We start from the raw sequence: 18,118 nt of genomic DNA, 5'->3' as shown, positions 1-18,118 counted from the left end.
CCCCCACCTCCATCCATCCATCCATCCCCAGAAATTCTCCTCTCTCCCTTGCCCCCCACCTCCATCCAACCATCCATCATCCCCAGCAATTCTCCTCTCTCCCCTGACCCCCACCTCCATCCATCCATCCATCCATCTCCAGCAATTCTACTCTCTCCCCTGCCCCCACCTCCATCCATCCATCCATCATCCCCAGCAATTCTCCTCTCTCCCCTAACCCCCACCTCCATCCATCCATCCATCCATCCATCCATCCATCCATCCCCAGCAATTCTCCCCTGCCCCCCACCTCCATCCATCCATCCATCCATCATCCCCAGCAATTCTCCTCTCTCTCCTGACCCCCACCTCCATCCATCCATCCATCCATCCCCAGAAATTCTCCTCTCTCCCTTGCCCCCCACCTCCATCCATCCATCCATCCATCATCCCCAGCAATTCTCCTCTCTCCCCTGCCCCCCACCTCCATCCATCCATCCCCAGCAATTCTCCTCTCTCCCCTGACCCCCACCTCCATCCATCTATCCCATGACTCTCCTCTCTCCCCTCCCTTCCCGCTCCCATCCATGTGTCCAGCGATTCTCCTTCACCCCCATGCATCCTTCCCTCCCATTCCACCTGCCCGCCCTCTCTCTGATGACAACGCTTCCCAGACACTGCCTACTGCCACCACAATCTACCTCCTCCCTCTGTCTCACTCTCAACAGCAGCGGTAGCGTTGCGATTCAAACACTCTGCCTCCTGCTTCTAACCCGGAAGTGTCTCCTCTGCAGAGGAGACGCTTCCGGGTTAGAAGCAGGAGGTAGCGTGTTTGAATCGCTACCGCTGCTGTTGAGAGTGAGACAGAGGGAGGAGGTGGATCGTGGCGGCGGTAGGCAGCGTCTGGGAAGCGCTGCTGTCAGAGAGAAGGAGGCAGATGCAGGATCAGCACTGCCTGCTCCCTCCGCTCCGTTGCTGGGTGGGCCTGAACCCAAATTGGGTGGGCCTAGGCCCATCCAGGCCCACCCATGGCTACGCCCCTGCCCACTGCAGCTCCTTGTGACTCTGGGCAAGTCACTTAACTCTCCATTGCCCCAGGTTCAAATAAGTACCTGTATGTACCTGTATATACTATGTAAACTGCTTTGAATGTAGTGGCAAAAATCATAGAAAGGCAGTATATCAAATCCAGGGCTGCCGAGAGACTGGGCCAGGCCGGGGCAAGGCCACCCCCCGGGCCCCCCCCCCCCCCCGAGGTCGCCACCGCTCTCCCACCACCTGTCCCCCCTCCGCGCACCAGCAGGCCGGGCCCCTGCACTGAAATCACAGCGCCTCTCACCTCCATGTGAAGGCACTGCAGGCAGCAGCAGATTGCCTCCCTCCTTCGGGCCTCCTTCCCTCCCTGTGTCCCGCCCTCATCTGACGTAACTTCCGTGAGGGCGGGACACAGAGAGGGAAGGAAACCCGAAGGGAGGCGATCTGCTGCTGCCTGCAGCGCTTTCACACGGAGGTGAGAGGCGCTGTGATTTCAATGCAGGGGGCCCGGCCTGGTGGCAGACGGTCGATGACGGACAGGGCCGGTCTTAGCAACTGCAGGGAGCTGTGCAGACCAGTTCTCAGAGCCCACCCACCCCTCCCTAGTATACCCAAAATGACAGAAACCAAATTAGCATACAGATTCTGCATGCAGCACAATACCAGAAAAACAGAACATTGCTATACATTGCAAAATAAGACAGCAGATATAAATTCTCAAATTGGACATATTCCAAACACTAAAATGAAAATAAAATGATTTTTTTTCTACCTTTGTTGTCTTGTGACTGTATTTCAGATCATGTTGGTCCCAGTCTCTGATTCTGTTGCTCTCTATCTGCTCCCTAAACTCCACTTCCAGAGTTTCCTTTCCATTTATTTCTTTACTTTCTTCCTTTCTTGCCCTACATCCATAGGTAAAAGCTGGGTCCTCCGCGGACTTGACTGGAAGAGGTATAGAGTGGATCCAGCTTTTGCCTATTTTCTCCAGCCATGTGCAGTTTTTCTCCTCTTTTCCCTTTCCCTCATCTCCGTCAGGATGCATCTCCTTCCTCTCTCTCTCCTCCCCTCCATCCATGTTCATCTCATATCCTCTCTTCCCTCCCCTGCATCCATATCCAGCATTTCAACTCTCCCCTCTCCTCCATCCATATCCAGAATTTCTCCTCTCCCCTCCTGTGCATGTGCATGTGCATCTCCTTCCTGTCTTCCCTCACTTCCATGTCCAGCATTTCTCCTACCCTCCCCTCCATCCATCGCAACTCTCCTCCCTCCCCTGCCCTCCCTACTCATCCCCAATGATTCTCCTTTGCTCCCTGTCCTCCCTCCCTTCCCCTCCATGTCCAGTGACTTGCCCCAACTTACCCCCCTTTTCACCCCCTCCCCCGAGTTTCAGTTCCCAGCCCCAGCTGTGCCCTCAGGTTTCCAGCACATAAGTGTCATAAATAAGTAAATAAATAAGCAGATAAAAACTCTAAGTGTTGAGCACCTGATTCTCATAAATGATGTCTGTTTTAGTGACCCTTTACCAGGAGAAAAAAAAATGTCTGCACAAAAACAACACGTGCTAGGGAGTCCCTATAAACAGCCCCTCCAAATGACAAATTACTACGAAAAGTTATTCCGTTATTATACTTCCTATGTGTACATTCCTATGCTGCACAAGCCGGCACGTTTGAAAATATAAGTGAGAATAAATAAAAATGCTACCCACAAATGAAGACAACGAGGGACAGCCTTTCCTTCCTTCCTGGCCAGCCGCCCTGCATTTAAAAAGTTGCAGCGGCGGCAAAAACGCAGGCTCGCCTCTTCTTTAAGCCCTTCCCCTTCTCTCTCAGCGTGCACTGTGCCGCCTTCACGGAACCCGAAAATTGCATCAGTGCATGCTGAAAGAGAAGGGGAAGGGCTTAAAGAAGAGGCGAGCCTGCGTTTTTGCCGCCGCTGCAACTTTTTAAATGCAGGGCAGCTGGAAAAAATGAAGCTGAGAGTGTTGCAACGAGGAAGGGAGCACCAGGAAGCGCCGCAGGGCCCCAGGAGGTGTGAGGTCCTGATGACGGAGGGCGGGGTGGGACTACGGCGCCGGGCCCCCCTGGAGGCCCGGGGAATTTTGTCCCCCCTGTCCCCCACTCTCGGCGGCCCTGATCAAATCCAATTCCCTTTACCCTACAGGGAGCAGTCACTCTTGCTTATGCCGGCTCCACTGACAAAATGACTCCCTGGACCTCCCACTGCAGTTTCATAAGACTGCTGCTGGAGGTTCTGGCATCCATTTTGAAATTGAAGCTAAGATGGGCGGGATTCGGAAGGATCCGCAGTGCTCCTACCCATGTCAGCTCCAATCTCAAAATGGCTGCTGGGATCCGCAGCTATTTTGTCAGCAGAGCCGGCATGGCATCAGTCAGGACAGGAATGATCATTAGTCATGCGGAATCCCTGAAGAAAGTTCACAGAAAGTTCAGTTTAGAAATCACATTTTAGATAATGCTCAGATAGTACCAGCTCAGCAGGTTCCTCCTGTTTTTCTCTTTGGATGGTTGTTTTTTTCATTGTTATATTTCTTGGCATAATGCTTTGCTCCTGTCTTATACAGTGGACTGTTTTGAAGAAAGGCACTTGATTTAAGTTTTCCTAATTTGGGTTATATACTTGATATCACACTCTTGGTGTGGAGGCGTAGCCTAGTGGTTAGTATGCAGATTTTAATCCTGCAGAGCTGGGTTCAATTCCCACCACAGCTCCCTGTGACTCTGGGCAAGTCACCTAACCCTCCATTACTCCAGGTACAAATAAATACCTGGATATATTATGTAAACCACTTTGACTGTAGTTGCAAAAGCCACAGAAAGGCTCTATATCAAGTCTCCTTTCCCTTTTCTTTGAATTTCAGTACAGGAACATTTTTTTATTGATATAGAAATACATCAAAATAATAATTAAAAAAAAACAACAAATATATTTGTGTCATGGGTCAATAGAAGATGGGAGGTGTAAGCTGTGGTTTCTACCTGGCACATTTTCCATTAAATTAAAGAGTGGTGAAAAAGCATGTGAGGTGACATCCCTTCAGACTAATGTGAAATGTATCCCTGAGAAAGTCCCTTGAGGACAATACTGCAGTTTAGTCAGAGGAGACCACCTGCATCTTCCTGGCATGTTTAGAAAGGTATAGGAATGCCAGAAATGTTATTCAGCTCCTGTGTTCCTGCACCCTGCCCACTGTGGTTCCAAAGTATCAACAAACATCCAGCTGTGACCTGCTGGTTAAATAACACATTAGCGTCTGTTATTGTTTCTCAGAGCTCAGCTTTATCAGCTTTGAGACCCTCCCCGTGGCAGCAAATACTCAAACCCTATCTCCTCATCTCATAAGTACATAAGTATTGACATACTGGGAAAGACCAAAGGTCCATCGAGCCCAGCATCCTGTTTCCAACAGTGGCCAATCCAGGTCATCACAGATACCTGGCAAGATCCCAAAAATGTACAAAACATTTTATACTGCTTTTCCCAGAAATAGTGGATTTTCCCCAAGTCCATTTAATAATGGTCTCTCCTCTGATTGCTGTTTTAAAAGGAGAACACCTTTAATTCAGAGGCTTTCCCCACCCTGACCAGGTCATCTCAAGTCTTCCTTCAATATCCTGTGCAAAATGAGCCTTTAAATAGTAATCTTATAAAGTCATTTTTGTGCGAGACATCCCAGCAGAGCAGTGGGGCATCCAAGGAGACACTGCAGTGGACTTCACCTAAAAGGTTCCAGGTACACATCTCACCATCACCCCCCTTATATTATATAGGGAGCTCTCTAAAACCCACCAAACACCTATTGTAACCACATATAGGTGACACATGCAGGCATAAGGTTTTTGGTAGGTTTTGGGGGGGACTCACTTTTCATCAAAAATGTAACAGAGCAGTGGCGTTTCTAGGGGGGCTGACACCCGGGGCAGATCACTGATGCGCCCCCCCTGGGTGCAGCGCCCCCCCTCAGGTGCAGCGTGACACCCCCCCCGGCGAAAGGACACCCCTGGCGAAAGAACCCCCCCCCCCAGGGTGCATGCCGCTGGGGGGGGGTGCTGCGCGCCTGTCCGCTTCGTTCGTTTCCTGTTCCGGGGCAGAGGGAGCACAGAACGAACGTAGCGGACAGGCGCGTGACACCCCCCCAGCGGCGTGCACCCGGGGCGGACCGCCTCCGCTTGGTACGCCACTGTAACAGAGTGGATTATGGGCCTGGGTCCCCTTCTTCACAGTGCACTGCACCAACCAGGGACCTGCTTGCTTCTCGAATAGGACTGGCCATAACATCTGAAGCTGTCATAGAGGCTGGAATGTACTGTTTCATTCACATCTTTGGGGGTGGGAGGGGGTCAGTGACCACTGGGGGAGCAAGGGGGGCATTCCTTTATTCCTTCAGTAGTCATCTGGTCACTTAGGGCACTTTTTTGTGGCTTAGTCGTTATTAAAACAGGACTAGCTCAAAATGTCTTAGTTTTAGTCCTGGACGTTTTGGTTTTGTTCCATTATGGCAGAAAAACATCCAAGTGTTAGGAATGCCCTAATCCGACCCCTGACATGTCCCCTTGTGGTTTGGATGCACTGCAGACGAAATGCATAGATACATATCTGCAAAATAGGTTTTGATAATAGCAATTTGAACGTTTTAACAAGCAAAATGTCCAAATGCTGCTTTTTGCCACTTGTTAAACATTTTTCTCTTTCAAAAATGAGCCCCATAAGCACCTGTGCAGCTTTATAAAATAGTGTATTAAGTAGGCACCTAATTTATTTAGTTATTTAATTTTTATTTTAAAATTACTCTGCCTATCTCTAGGTGGTTTACATTAAAAAAAAACCCATAAAAATAAAAAACAGCAAACTAATCAGACCCTACATAAAACTGTTTTAACTACTTGCCTTCTTAAACTGGATGCACCCTTTAAAAACTACCCTTCAAATGTGGAAATGAACAATTCAATATTCAGCCCACAGTGGTCAGGATTTTTCAAAATGCAGACCACCCACAGGCAGAAATAGCCCCAGATATTCAATGTCAGGCCGTGTCCAGCCACCGGCATTGAATATCCGAGACCTGCAGAAGAGGATCTACTGCTTTCTGATGTCTACTCCCCCTCCCACCCCATCGGAAGTAAAGCAGACCCCCCCTGCTGGATCCCTTTCCTCCCCCAGCTTCCCCAGAACTGCAAACCCCCTCCCCCATGGTTGTGGGCTTATCTGCCCCTCTTCCCTGTTGGTCCAGTGGGAAGTGGACTCATTACCTCTCTACCCTCATCTCCCCTTACATTCCTACCCGAAACCTCCGCTCACAGGTCAAATCCCTCCTCTCAGTACCCTTCTCCACCACCGCCAACTCCAGGCTCCGCCCTTTCTGCCTCGCCTCACCCTATGCTTGGAATAAACTCCCTGAGCCCATAGGTCGAGCCCCCTCCCTGCCCATCTTCAAATCCTTACTCAAAGCCCACCTCTTCGATGTCGCCTTCGGCACATAAACATTATACCTCCTTGAGGAAATCTAGACTACCCCAACTTGACATTTCGTCCTTTAGATTGTAAGCTCCTTTGAGCAGGGACTGTCCTTCTTTGTTAAACTGTACAGCGCTGCCTAACGCTAACCCTAGTAGCGCTCTAGAAATGTTAAGTAGTAGTAGTAGTAAGTGGGCAGAAGTGAAGCCCATTTGTTCCTGCCCATTGCAGCTGTCTCCCTAAAATGGCTGCCGCAACCTTTACAGGCAGCCTCACAGTACTTCAAAGGCTGTTGCTCTTCCAATTGTTCTGTATATAAAACTAATAGATAACTAAATAAAAGAGAAACGAGTGAGTTTCCAGGCAGCCCTCATTCGGGGCAGTATTTAAACCAGGTGGGGAGCTTGCAGATGGACATGTATGCTCATTTCCCCAGGGCAACTCCCCACAGCATTTCCCTTTCAAAATCTGGGCTAGTGGGGACTACTGGTAAAAAAAAAAAGTACTGGCTTTGTCTTTGCTGCCCCAGTCCAATCTGCCCACTTTTTCCAACAGCAAACAGTACATGTGCTGTTATCCAGTATGCTTTTAGCCACAATTTATCCAGGGGCCCCCAGGCAAATTCCTCAGAAAGCTGTCCTCATTGTGTTTCTCTGTTGTTGTTAGAACAGCAACTACTACATTGGATCAGATCAAAGGTCCCTCAAACTCAATATCCTGTTTCCAACTGTGTCACAAGTACTTGGTAAAGCCTTTAAAATGCTGAACTATTTGTTCATACATTTTACTGTTCTGTTTGTCATTGCATTTTATATATATTTTTTTAGTTTGAAAGACTTTCTTTATTGCCCTATTTTAACAGTTAATCATTTGCATAAAAGTTCTTTTTATAGATTCTTGCAGTGACTTTTGAGCACTTTTTACATTTTATCATAGACAGAAGGAATGCTGAGTGTGTTCCTGTAGTGTTCTCTTCCCTCTGAGCTTCCTGAACCAGCTTTTCCTCTTATCACTCAGCAAAAAGAAGCTCCTTATTTTGGCATTTGTTTTACAGTCTCATTCCTGAAAAGTCAGGCAGTGGAGTTGGGGGAGGAATGAGTCTATTTTTTTTCCTCAGGCAGCAAGTAACCATGATTACACAACAAAGAATTTGAGAAAGGAATATGGAATCAGACAAGGCAGTGAGGAATAAGGTGTTCTATATTTCTGCTATAACATGTTGAATCTTAATGTACTACTTTGGGTTCACACAGGGACAGCACGGTGTTGGGGGAGGGACAAACAGGGCAACTGCCTTCCTTGGCCTCACAGCTACAGGAAACCTTTGTGGTCCTGCATCTCTTCCCCTTCCCACCCTCCCACCTCCAGCCAACATTTTTCTCCCTCTCTTTCCCTGGATTACCATAAAATGTATCTTTCTTTACAGAGGTCATAGGCAGAGTTGATGATTTGATATGCTGCCTGTCTAGCCCCATAACGTATCCTCTGCTGTGTCCAACTCCCTCTGACATAGCTTCCTGTTTCCACTGGGGCAGTACACAACAGAGGGAAAGCTCCAGGGCTGTCCATAAAAAAAATATCAGAATCGCTGCTACTGCTGCCACCACCTGTGAAGAAAGATATGTTGTAAAGTAGACTGGTTAGGGAGAGGGTTTGAGAAAGAGAGGGAGATGCCAGACCACTGGAGGGGGAGTGGAGTAGAGGGAGAGATAACAGACCTAGAGGTGGAGGGGATGAAGAAAGATATGCTGAACAACTGGATGGAGGGAGGGAGGAAAGAGAGAAGGAGAGATATTGGACCCAGGGGGTAGAGGGGAGGGATGAAGAGATGCTGGACAAGAGGGAAGAAAGAGAGAGATGTTAGACCCAGAGGTGGCTGGACACGTGGGAGGATGTGGGGAGAGAGGGAGAGATGCTGGATCGTGGGGAGGGAGAAGGTCAGGTGGAAAGAAAAAGGGAGAGATGTTGGACCAAGGGAGAGAGGAGAAATGCTGGACCTTTGGGGGGGGGGGCAGGAGTGAGGAGTGGGACAGGAAGATACTGGGAGGGGTGGAGGATGGAGGTGAAGGGACAGGGAAATGTCAGGCTACAAGAGTGGGAAGAAAGAGGTAGGAGATGCTGGGTTACAAGATTGGAGGGAGGGAGGGAGAGGAAGGGAAGATAGAATAGAGAGGCTGGAAAATGAGTGAGAGGAGGATAGTAGGTACAGAGTGTAGAAATGTGGTAATGGTGAGTAGATGCAGGGCCCACATGAGACCAGCTGGGCCACCACCACACTGCGCGCCCCTCCCACACATTCGGGCCCCCACCCTATAGTGCTTCCTGTGTCTGCTCCTCCTTTGGTCTGTTGTCTTCTGCTGCTGTGTGCCAGGACCCAGTTTATCAGGTTAATGCAATCACCTGGGTCCTGGCACACAAGAGCAGGAGAGAGACAGACCCAGAAGCAAGCAGGCAGGAAGGAAGAAGGCTCTGCTCCCTCAAAACCTTGCCAGAACCTTGCCCCCCCTTGGAGGCCGGACCCAGGGAAATTTTGTCACGCCCCCTCCTCGGTGGCCCTGAGTAGATGAAAACAGAAAGGGAATAGGAGAAAGAGTAACAGAAGGAGAAGAGTGGAAAATAGGATAGAAAGAGGGTTGAGTGGACAGTGAGGTAGAAAAGACAAAAAGCCAAGAAAGAGCTAAAAGGAAACGATCGATATGTCAGAGACAGGTGTAGTGAGGGAATGGAATGAGACAGGAGGAGACAAGAAAGGAGAAAAGACAAATGGATAGCAGCCACTGGAAAGAGAATCAGTCAGGCATGAAAGCAGAAAAAAAAGAAACTGAGACTAATGTAATGGAAAAATAAAATGTCTAGACAACAAAGGTAGAAAAAATATTTTATTTTGAATTTATGGTTTATGGTTTATGGTATAGTAAAATGTTCATATACTGCCCTTCCTGAGCATATCACAGGGTGGTTTACAATAAAATAGAACATAAAAGAAAGGAACACCATTATTAAATAGTAAAGCAAAACCACTAATACAACATCCAACCGGAGAAAAAGGAAGAGAGAGAGAGACAAATCAAATTATCTGGAATGTTTAGCTTTGGGAAATATGCATCGCAGATGCCATTGTATTGTGTTGAGTACAAAAAGAATGCATTTCAGTTGATCTGGCATGATTTTTGTTTCCATAAAAAGAATGATGCCATTAAAAGAGATCTTATCGAAAGGGTGGTGGATACATGGAATGGCCTCCCGGTGAAGTTCGTGGAGACAAGGACTGTGTCTGAATTTAAGAAAGCATGTGGGATCTCTTAGGAAAGGAGGAGTTAGTGGTTACTGAGGATGAGCAGACTGGATGGGCCATTTGGCCCTTATCTGCCATCAAGTCTCTATGTAATTGTAAAACAGAAAACATTACTCACAATTACAACAAGGTCTTACAGAAGTCATATGGATGCAAGTATATCATTAGTATTTCTTTATGAAGTTTGGGAATGTTGGGAATATGATTTTTACTATGGTGCATTATTAGGAAATTCACTGTGTGTGTGAACAAGAACAAAAGCTGACATGCCTCTTCCATTTCTGCTACTGGCACTGAATGTTTAACCCCGAATCTCTATTGTCCTTGAAAAAGCCAGTAGGATAGGATGGGAACTGCATAGATCTGTTTTTTCACTATTTTCTTTTTGTTTATAACATTCTTGATATATTGCCTTTCCGTGGTACAACCACTACTACTACTACTAATCATTTCTATAGCGCTACCAGTCGTACGCATCGCTTCACAATTGAACATGAAGAAAAAGACAGTCCCTGCTCAAAAGAGCTTACAATCTAATTCAGGACAGACAGACAGGACAAACAAAGGATAAGGGTAGGACAGACAGATAGGACACATAGGGAAAAGGGACTATTGAAGAGAGAAAGACAAGATAAGGTTATGAGCAGGTGATAAGTTAGGAATTAAAAGCAGCATCAAACAGGTAGGCCTTTAGCCCGGTTTTGAAGGCGGCTAGGGATGGAGCTTGACGTAATGGCTCAGGAAGTCTATTCCAGGCATAAGGTGTAAACCAAAGTGGTTTACATATTATTTTATTTATTTATTTATTTATTTTATTTATTAGGATTTATTTACCGCCTTTTTGAAGGAATTCACTCAAGGTGGTGTACAGTAAGAATAAATCAAACGTGAGCAATAGACAATTACAGCAGTAAAAATATTCAAATGACAATACAAAGTATGGCACGGTATACTACTTACAATGTCAACACAATACATAATAGAACATTTTAATTGACAGTGAAGGATATAAGCAAAGACGGAACATATAGAAAGGTAAGAGAGTAAGATACAAATGGGCAGAGATCTCCAATAGTTTTACCAGCTCACAGTCATAAAAACTGCAGACAAATAGAGGTGAATATTCTTGCATCTCTTTGGCATTTTGCACCACCCAATTATAAATTACTCACCGACTTAAGTCTTAGATCCTGTAGTATCCATAGGTTCATTGTTCTAAACTGTTTTAAAAATTATGGGGTCAATACTCATCATGGTTTAAGTGAGACTACCAGAATGGGCAGGAGAGACTGGAAGGGGAAATGGGACTTGATATACTGCCTTTCTGTAGTTTGGGGGGATAGTGCTGGGCAGACTTATACGGTCTGTGCCAGAACTGGTGGTGGGACACGGGGCTGATGGTTGGGAGGTGGGGATGGTGCTGAGCAGACTTATACGGTCTGTGCCAGAGCCGGTGGTGGGAGGCGGGACTGGTGGTTGGGAGGTGGGGATAGTGCTGGGCAGACTTATACGGTCTGTGCCAGAACCGGTGGTGGGAGGCGGGGCTGGTGGTTGGGAGGCGGGGATAGTGCTGGGCAGACTTATACGGTCTGTGCCCTGAAAAGGACAGGTACAAATCAAGGTAAGGTATACACAAAAAGTAACACATGTGAGTTTACCTTGTTGGGCAGACTGGATGGACCGTGCAGGTCTTTTTCTGCCGTCATCTACTATGTTACTATGTTACACCAAAGTGGTTTATATAGTATATACAACTTATTTGTACCTGGGGGCAATGGATAGTTAAGCAAATTGCCCAGAGTCACAAGGAGCTGCAGTGGGAATCAAACCCCAGGATCAAAGTCCACTGCACTAACCACTAGGCCACTCCTCCATTCCTACCTGGAAGTGGCCACCCTAGACCACCAAGTATGGTAAGGTAGTCCCGGGGGGGGGGGGGGGCTACAAGTCTGTATGGGGACTTCAAGAATGGGAAACTGTTATATGTGTGGTGGTGGTGGCGGGGACTCGGCAGCCAGGACCTGCATAAATGCCGGCAGCCAGAACTAGTCTGGTCATAGCCAGACATTTAATGCCAGTGCCTGTACACGGGCCGGTACCGAATAACTGAGCCTAATTCTGCCCACAGTGGCTGAATATTGACCGGTACATGATTAATATATGAGATGTATCAGCATTCTGTTGTTGCTAATGCTATGGCATGTGCTATATTGGAGAGAGTGGTGGATGCTTGGAATGCCCTCCCGCGGAGGTGGTGGAGAGGAAAACGGTAACAGAATTCAAACATGCGTGGGATAAACATAAAGGAATCCTGCTCAGAAGGAAGAGATCCCCAGAAGCTTAGCCGGTGGTGGGAGGCAGGGCTGGTGGTTGGTAGGTGGGGATAGTGCTGGGCAGACTTATACGGTCTGTGCCAGAGCCGGTGGTGGGAGGCGGGGCTGGTGGTTGAGAGGCGGGGATAGTGCTGGGCAGACTTATACGGTCTGTGCCCTGAAAAAGACAGGTACAAATCAAGGTAAGGTATACACAAAAAATGGCACATGTGAGTTTATCTTGTTGGGCAGACTGGGTGGACCGTGCAGGTCTTTTTCTGCCGTCATCTACTATATTACTATCCAGCTTATAATCAAAAGTGATCGCTGGCCATCTTCCGACACAAATCGGGAGATGGCCGGCGATTTTTTAAAAGCGGCGAAATTGGTATAATCAAAAGCAGCATTTTTGACTGCATCGCCGCTTTTCCGTCGCTTCGCCAGCGAAAGTTCAAGGGGGCGTGTCGGTAGATTAGCAAAGGCGGGACATGGGCGGGCATGGGCGTGGCTACCAGATGGCTGGCTTTCGCCGATAATGGAAAAAAAAAAGCGGCGTTAAGCAGTATTTTGCCGGCTTTACTTGGTCCTTTTATTTTCACAACCACTGGAGGGAATGGGGTATGACCTCCCCATACTCCCCCAGTGGTCACCAATCCCCTTCCAAACTAAAAAAATAAAACTAAAAACCTTTTTTGTCAGCCTGTATGCCAGCCTCAAATGCCGTACCCACCTCCATGACAGCAGAATGTGTTGTATCCTCCGACAGCCTTTCCCTGGTTGCGATGTGGCTCTCGGGTGAGTGTGACACCTTTTCTGTTAGGTGCCCTGCAGAGTCACATTAGCAATGCATTGTGGTGGGTGTAGGGTACTGGGCTCTACTCCCATGGTGCTTTCCCCCCCCCCCCCTGCTAACTGGGTCAGAGTGTGCCCTGTTTTGTTTCCTGTTGTAGTCCATGCGGTAGTGGCCATTTTTGTAAGCCACTTTTAGATCCCTTTCCTGTGTTACCCACGTTAGAGAACGTAGTTCTTACCTTGCATGGTGCTGAAAGAGGGCATTGTACACCATTGTGCCAGCTCTGACCTACTGCTAATCTTAGTATCAGGGGACTCTTTGCCAGTGGGGCACAACCTCTGATCTGCAGTTAACTGTGAGTAAACGTGCTTATTTCAAGAAAGGACTTTTTCAGAGAGATTAGTTTTCAGGTGTCAACTGGTATGCCAAAGTTATACAGCAGCAATAAGTCCTAGAGGCTGTATGCAGGTCCCTGGAACAATTTTAGTGGGTGCAGTACATTTGTGGGTAGTGGGTTTGGGGGGCTCAGCTCCCAAAGTAAGGGAGCTATGCACGTGGGAGCTTTTCTGAAGTCCACCACAGTGACCCCTAGGGTGGCTGGTTGGTGTCCTGGCATGTCAGGGGGGCCAGTGCACTAAAAATGCTGGCTCCTCCCATGGCCAAATGCCTTGAATTTGGCCGGGATTTGAGATGGCCGACATAACTTTCCATTATCGCTGAAAAACAAACCCAGCCATCTCAAACCCGGCGAACTCCACGGCATTTGGCCGGGCTAAACCATATTATCGAAAAAAAGAGATGGCCGGCCATCTTTTTCGATAATATGGTTCCGACCAGCTGTAGCGCCGCCGCCAACATAGATCGCTGGCGATCTATTTGGCCGGCGATGTTCGATTATGCCCCTCCACGTTACTTCCAAAGATGAACAGTTTATCAGCTGTCCAAACAGCAGAGGTCCCAGATATTTACAATCTTTGAATCGTTCCTAGATTTGTTCATTGAAACATATCACAACCTGGAAAGAATCCGTTATGCATTTTTTTTAAAACAGGAGAATATTGATTTTTGTTATCTCTGTTTATTCTTTGTCTTCTCTGAGCTTTACCTCTAGGCTTCATCTTTCTAATGACCTTCTTCCTTTTTCTTTTCTGTTTCAGTCCACTGCCTTCCTTCTTTGTCTCTTTCTCTTTGTTTCCTATTAAAACTTTCTCTTGATTCTCTTCTGTTTCTCTCCTCTTTTCTGTCTTCTTCCTTGTGTTCTCTTTCAGTTCTTCCTCTTCCTCTTCCTCTTCTTTCCTCACTCCTGTTCACCTTTCTCCTACTGTCTCTCCCCCATTCCTCATTCACTTCCTTCTCCATTATGTCTTTGGATATCCAGATGAAAATTAGCTATGATACACTTGTGGCCAATCCAGGTCACCATACCTAGCAGAATCCCCCCAAAATAGCACGATTCCACCTTCAAATATACTCCCTTCAGCATACTGCCAACTCCCAAAGGCCAGCTCAGCTGCATAGTAAAACCTCAAGAGTTTTGAAATTGCTCACAGAAGAGAGAAGGATCCGGACCCAGCAGGTGACATACATTCCAGGGTTGCTCATCCCTGCACTACCTGCTTGTCCATCATTCTGAGAATTTCTAACCTAGCCCAGCTGTACTCTGCTCAATTTTATGAGAATCCAAAGTAGGTCACCTTGGTGGAAGGCCAAGTCATGTAACGTATATCACAATGACATGTTAAATGATACATTTCATAGTATTAGATTTTATGATGATTGCATTCTGGTATGAACATGGTATATTTCCTTGTAAAGGCAGAACAGAAATGCATATTTCATTTAAAGAGGTTAAAGTTAATCAGATAAGAGATTTGGATTACTTTAACCTGACATTTAGAGAAAAATCTGGTTAAGTAGCTGGTTAAAGTTAGCCAGATATCTTAACTGATCAACCTAGATCTGCTATTTATCAAACCCACATTAACCAGTTATATTTAAGCAGATAGCGGTAAATATCGGCCCAATCTGGCTATCTTTTAAATGTGCCTTCAGCACACTTCTCATCCCTCCCTCCTGTACATAACCAGGAAATTAAACCAGTCAGCACCCTGAGAAATTTAAAAGAGATCATTTATCCAATTAACGGTATCACACCTTTTTCAGTAGTAGCTCAGTGTGAATTATATATTCAGGTGCAATAGACATTTTCCCCCGAATCCTATAAAAGTCGCTAAAAATTGTGTGAGCAAATTTGAGCACACACCCAATGTGTACGTGCAATTTATTTGAATAACAAGCTAATTAGCACCAATAATTGGCTTAACAAGCAATTATTGGCACTAATTAAATGTAATTAAAATATGGACATGTAAATTTAGGCGCAAGATCTGCAGCTAAATTTTACACGTGAGTTCAAAAAGGGGGCACGGAAATGGGAGGGTCATGGGTGGAATGGGCTTTTCTAAAATTTACGTGGGTAGCTATAGAGTGATGAGGATATGTGTCTGATTTGGGCGTGAAGATTTGCACCATGTTTCAGTCAGTGGCGTAGCTATGTGGGGCCATGGGGGCCTGGGCTCCCGTAGATTTGGCCCTGGACCCCTCTGCCGATGACCCTCTCGACCCCCCCTCCCGCCGCCGCCATTGGCTACCTTTGCTGGCGAGGGACCCCAACCCCCGCCAGCTGAGGTCCTCTTCTTCTGGCGCAAGGCTTCGTTCTGTTTCTACATGCAGTTGCACGTTGCTGGATGATCTGCAAGGCTTTGTTCTGTTTCTGTGAGTCTGACATCCTACACGTTGTACGTACAGGATGTCAGACTCACAGAAACAGAACGAAGCCTTGCGCTGGAAGAAGAGGACCTCGGCTGGCGGGGTTGGGGTCCCCCGGCAGCAAGGGTAGCCGACGGTGGCGGCGGCAGGGGAGGGTTGGCGGTGGGAGGGGGGTCAAGAGGGTTGTCGGCAGGGGGGGGGTTCAAAGTTGTTGTTGTTGTTGGTGGCGGTGGCGGTGGGGCGGGGGTGTCAAAAATGGCAGGGGGTTTGGCAGCGCTGGGGGGGGAGGCAAAAATGTGCCCCCTCACCTTGGGCTCTGGACCCCTCTCCCACTGAAGTCTGGCTATGCCCCTGGTTTCAGTAAAGTTAGGTGTGATTCCCAGGCGTAGGTGTTATTCTATAAACCATGCCTAACTTTAAATGCAGTTTCTAGAATAACGCTTTTTTCAGCACCATTTGTAGACTTCACCTCTTTAGGTTTCAAGTTCATCCAATAAATGAGTTTGAATATTGACCCCTAAAGGTCCATGTGGATGAAGCCCAGCAGTGACTGGTTCTGATCAGTATTTCCTCTGCCATTTCAGCATTTCTCACTTTTACTGTTTGTTCTAACATGTTGCTTTGCTTCATGTCCGCAGCTCCGACTCCTGTATGAGTGCAACCCGATGGCGTTCATCATTGAGCAGGCTGGCGGGATGGCGACCACAGGAACCCAGAGAGTACTGGATGTGAAACCTGAGTCCATTCACCAGAGGGTCCCTCTGATCCTCGGCTCTCCAGATGATGTGCAAGAATATCTTGCCTGTGTTCAGAAACATCAGAAGAGCAGTTAATTCACATCTGTACTTTGCATACATAGAAGAAGGCACATGCATTACTATATGAACTCAATTCCCACATACATATGAAGGCATGGCATGCACGGAAGACTTCCCTTGATTGATCAGCTATGATGTGGAAGCCAGGGGCGTAGCTACGGGTGGGCCTGGACGGGCCCAGGCCCATCCACTTTTGCTCTAGGCCCGCCCCAACCCAACAACATCGCTGCCGGGAGTGTTGCCTGCCTGAAATTCTTCTCCCCGCTGCTGCATCGGTCCCTGCAGCATTCTTTCTTTTCGCCCGTCGCCAGCAGCACTACGATTCACAGAGGCCGCTCCGCTCCCCCCTGCAGCGTCCATCCAGCCCTCTCTGATGCACTTCCTGTTTTCATAGGGCTGAATGGGCGCTGCAGTGGGGAGCGGAGCGGCCTCTGTGAATCGTAGCGCTGCTGGCGACGGGCGGAAAAAAAAGAATACTGCAGGGACCGAGGCAGCAGCGGGGAGAAGAATTTCAGGCAGAAGTTCTTCGAGAGTTGCTGCACAGGGGGGTAAGGAGTGAGGGAGAAAGTTGGACATTGGATGGGAGGGAGAGATGCAGAAGAAGAGAGAGGGAGAGAGAGAGAGAAAAAATGTTGGACATAGAAGTAGGAGAGAGGGTGACATGTGGGAGTAGGACAGGGGCAGAAAAAAAATGTTGTGCCCATCCAATTTGGGCTCAGGCCCACCCAAAATTGGCTGTTTGGCTACGCCACTGGTGGAAGCCACAGATTAAGTCATCCAGCATATAACTAGCTCTGAACTACCTTCCGATTGAGGATCTCCTTTCTTGACGCTTGTTTCCTTTTACCACAGACACCCCATAACCCTATGTGAAATTTCATCATAATGTTATTTACGGAGGTGCTACTAACCCCATATATTACTGTCCCATCACAAACATCGCAAGACTTTGTGGCATGAGCAAATGTACATTGCTCACATTATCCACAACCCCCTAAGATGTATCATTTTTAGATTGTAAGCTCTATTGAGCAGGGACTGTCTCTCTGTGTCAGGTGTTCAGCGCTGCGTGCGTCTGGTAGCCCTATACAAATGCTAATAATAATAATGCCACGATAATGCATCCGTGTATAACTTGTGTCTACTTGCTGTATGATAACAGAAGGAAAGAGTTATTTTTTTTGTGTTTTTTTTCTTGTTCTAACAAGCCATATATAAAATCCCTTTGACTTCAGCTCCTAAAGAAATAACACTTAGGGGTCTTTTCACTGAGTTGTGGTAGAAAGTGGCCTTAACACACCCTTATGTGGGTTTTCCCCACACGCTAAGGCCATTTTTTACCACAGAAGTAAAATGGCTGATTTTCTATTTTTTGTATTAAAGGCCATGCGCTAATCAGTTACACCCCCCCCCCTTGTTTACTAAGTCGTGCAGCAATGCTGACACAGCACATTCAAATGTGTCAGCATTAGCACACAGCAGCTGCTAGCGCAACTTAGTATGCAGGGGGGTTAGTGCGCAGTAATGTAGATGCGCTAATTGATTAGCTCAGAAATGCCTACTCTCCGCCCCCCCCAAAAAAACACGCCTCCTCACCCATATCATCAAATATATATATATTTTTTAGCATGCGGGT

At 47.3% G+C, this 18,118-nt stretch overlaps 1 protein-coding gene across 1 annotated transcript in view; it reads left to right on the top strand.

The window, feature by feature from the left end:
• Window positions 1-17,025, top strand: part of LOC115463300 (fructose-1,6-bisphosphatase isozyme 2) — a 92,207-nt gene extending 75,182 nt beyond the window's left edge. The window contains exon 7 of the mRNA XM_030193690.1: window positions 16,303-17,025. Within this exon, the coding sequence (XP_030049550.1) occupies window positions 16,303-16,497 (195 nt within the window). The 3' untranslated portion in view covers window positions 16,498-17,025. The remainder of the gene's footprint in view (window positions 1-16,302) is intronic.
• Window positions 17,026-18,118: the final 1,093 nt, after the last annotated feature.

This window comes from Microcaecilia unicolor, chromosome 2, assembly GCF_901765095.1.
Source record: "Microcaecilia unicolor chromosome 2, aMicUni1.1, whole genome shotgun sequence".
In the NCBI taxonomy this organism is placed as follows: Eukaryota; Metazoa; Chordata; class Amphibia; order Gymnophiona; family Siphonopidae; genus Microcaecilia; species Microcaecilia unicolor.
Note: the sequence above shows the minus strand (reverse complement) of the source record. Positions and strands in the feature narration are given on the sequence as shown.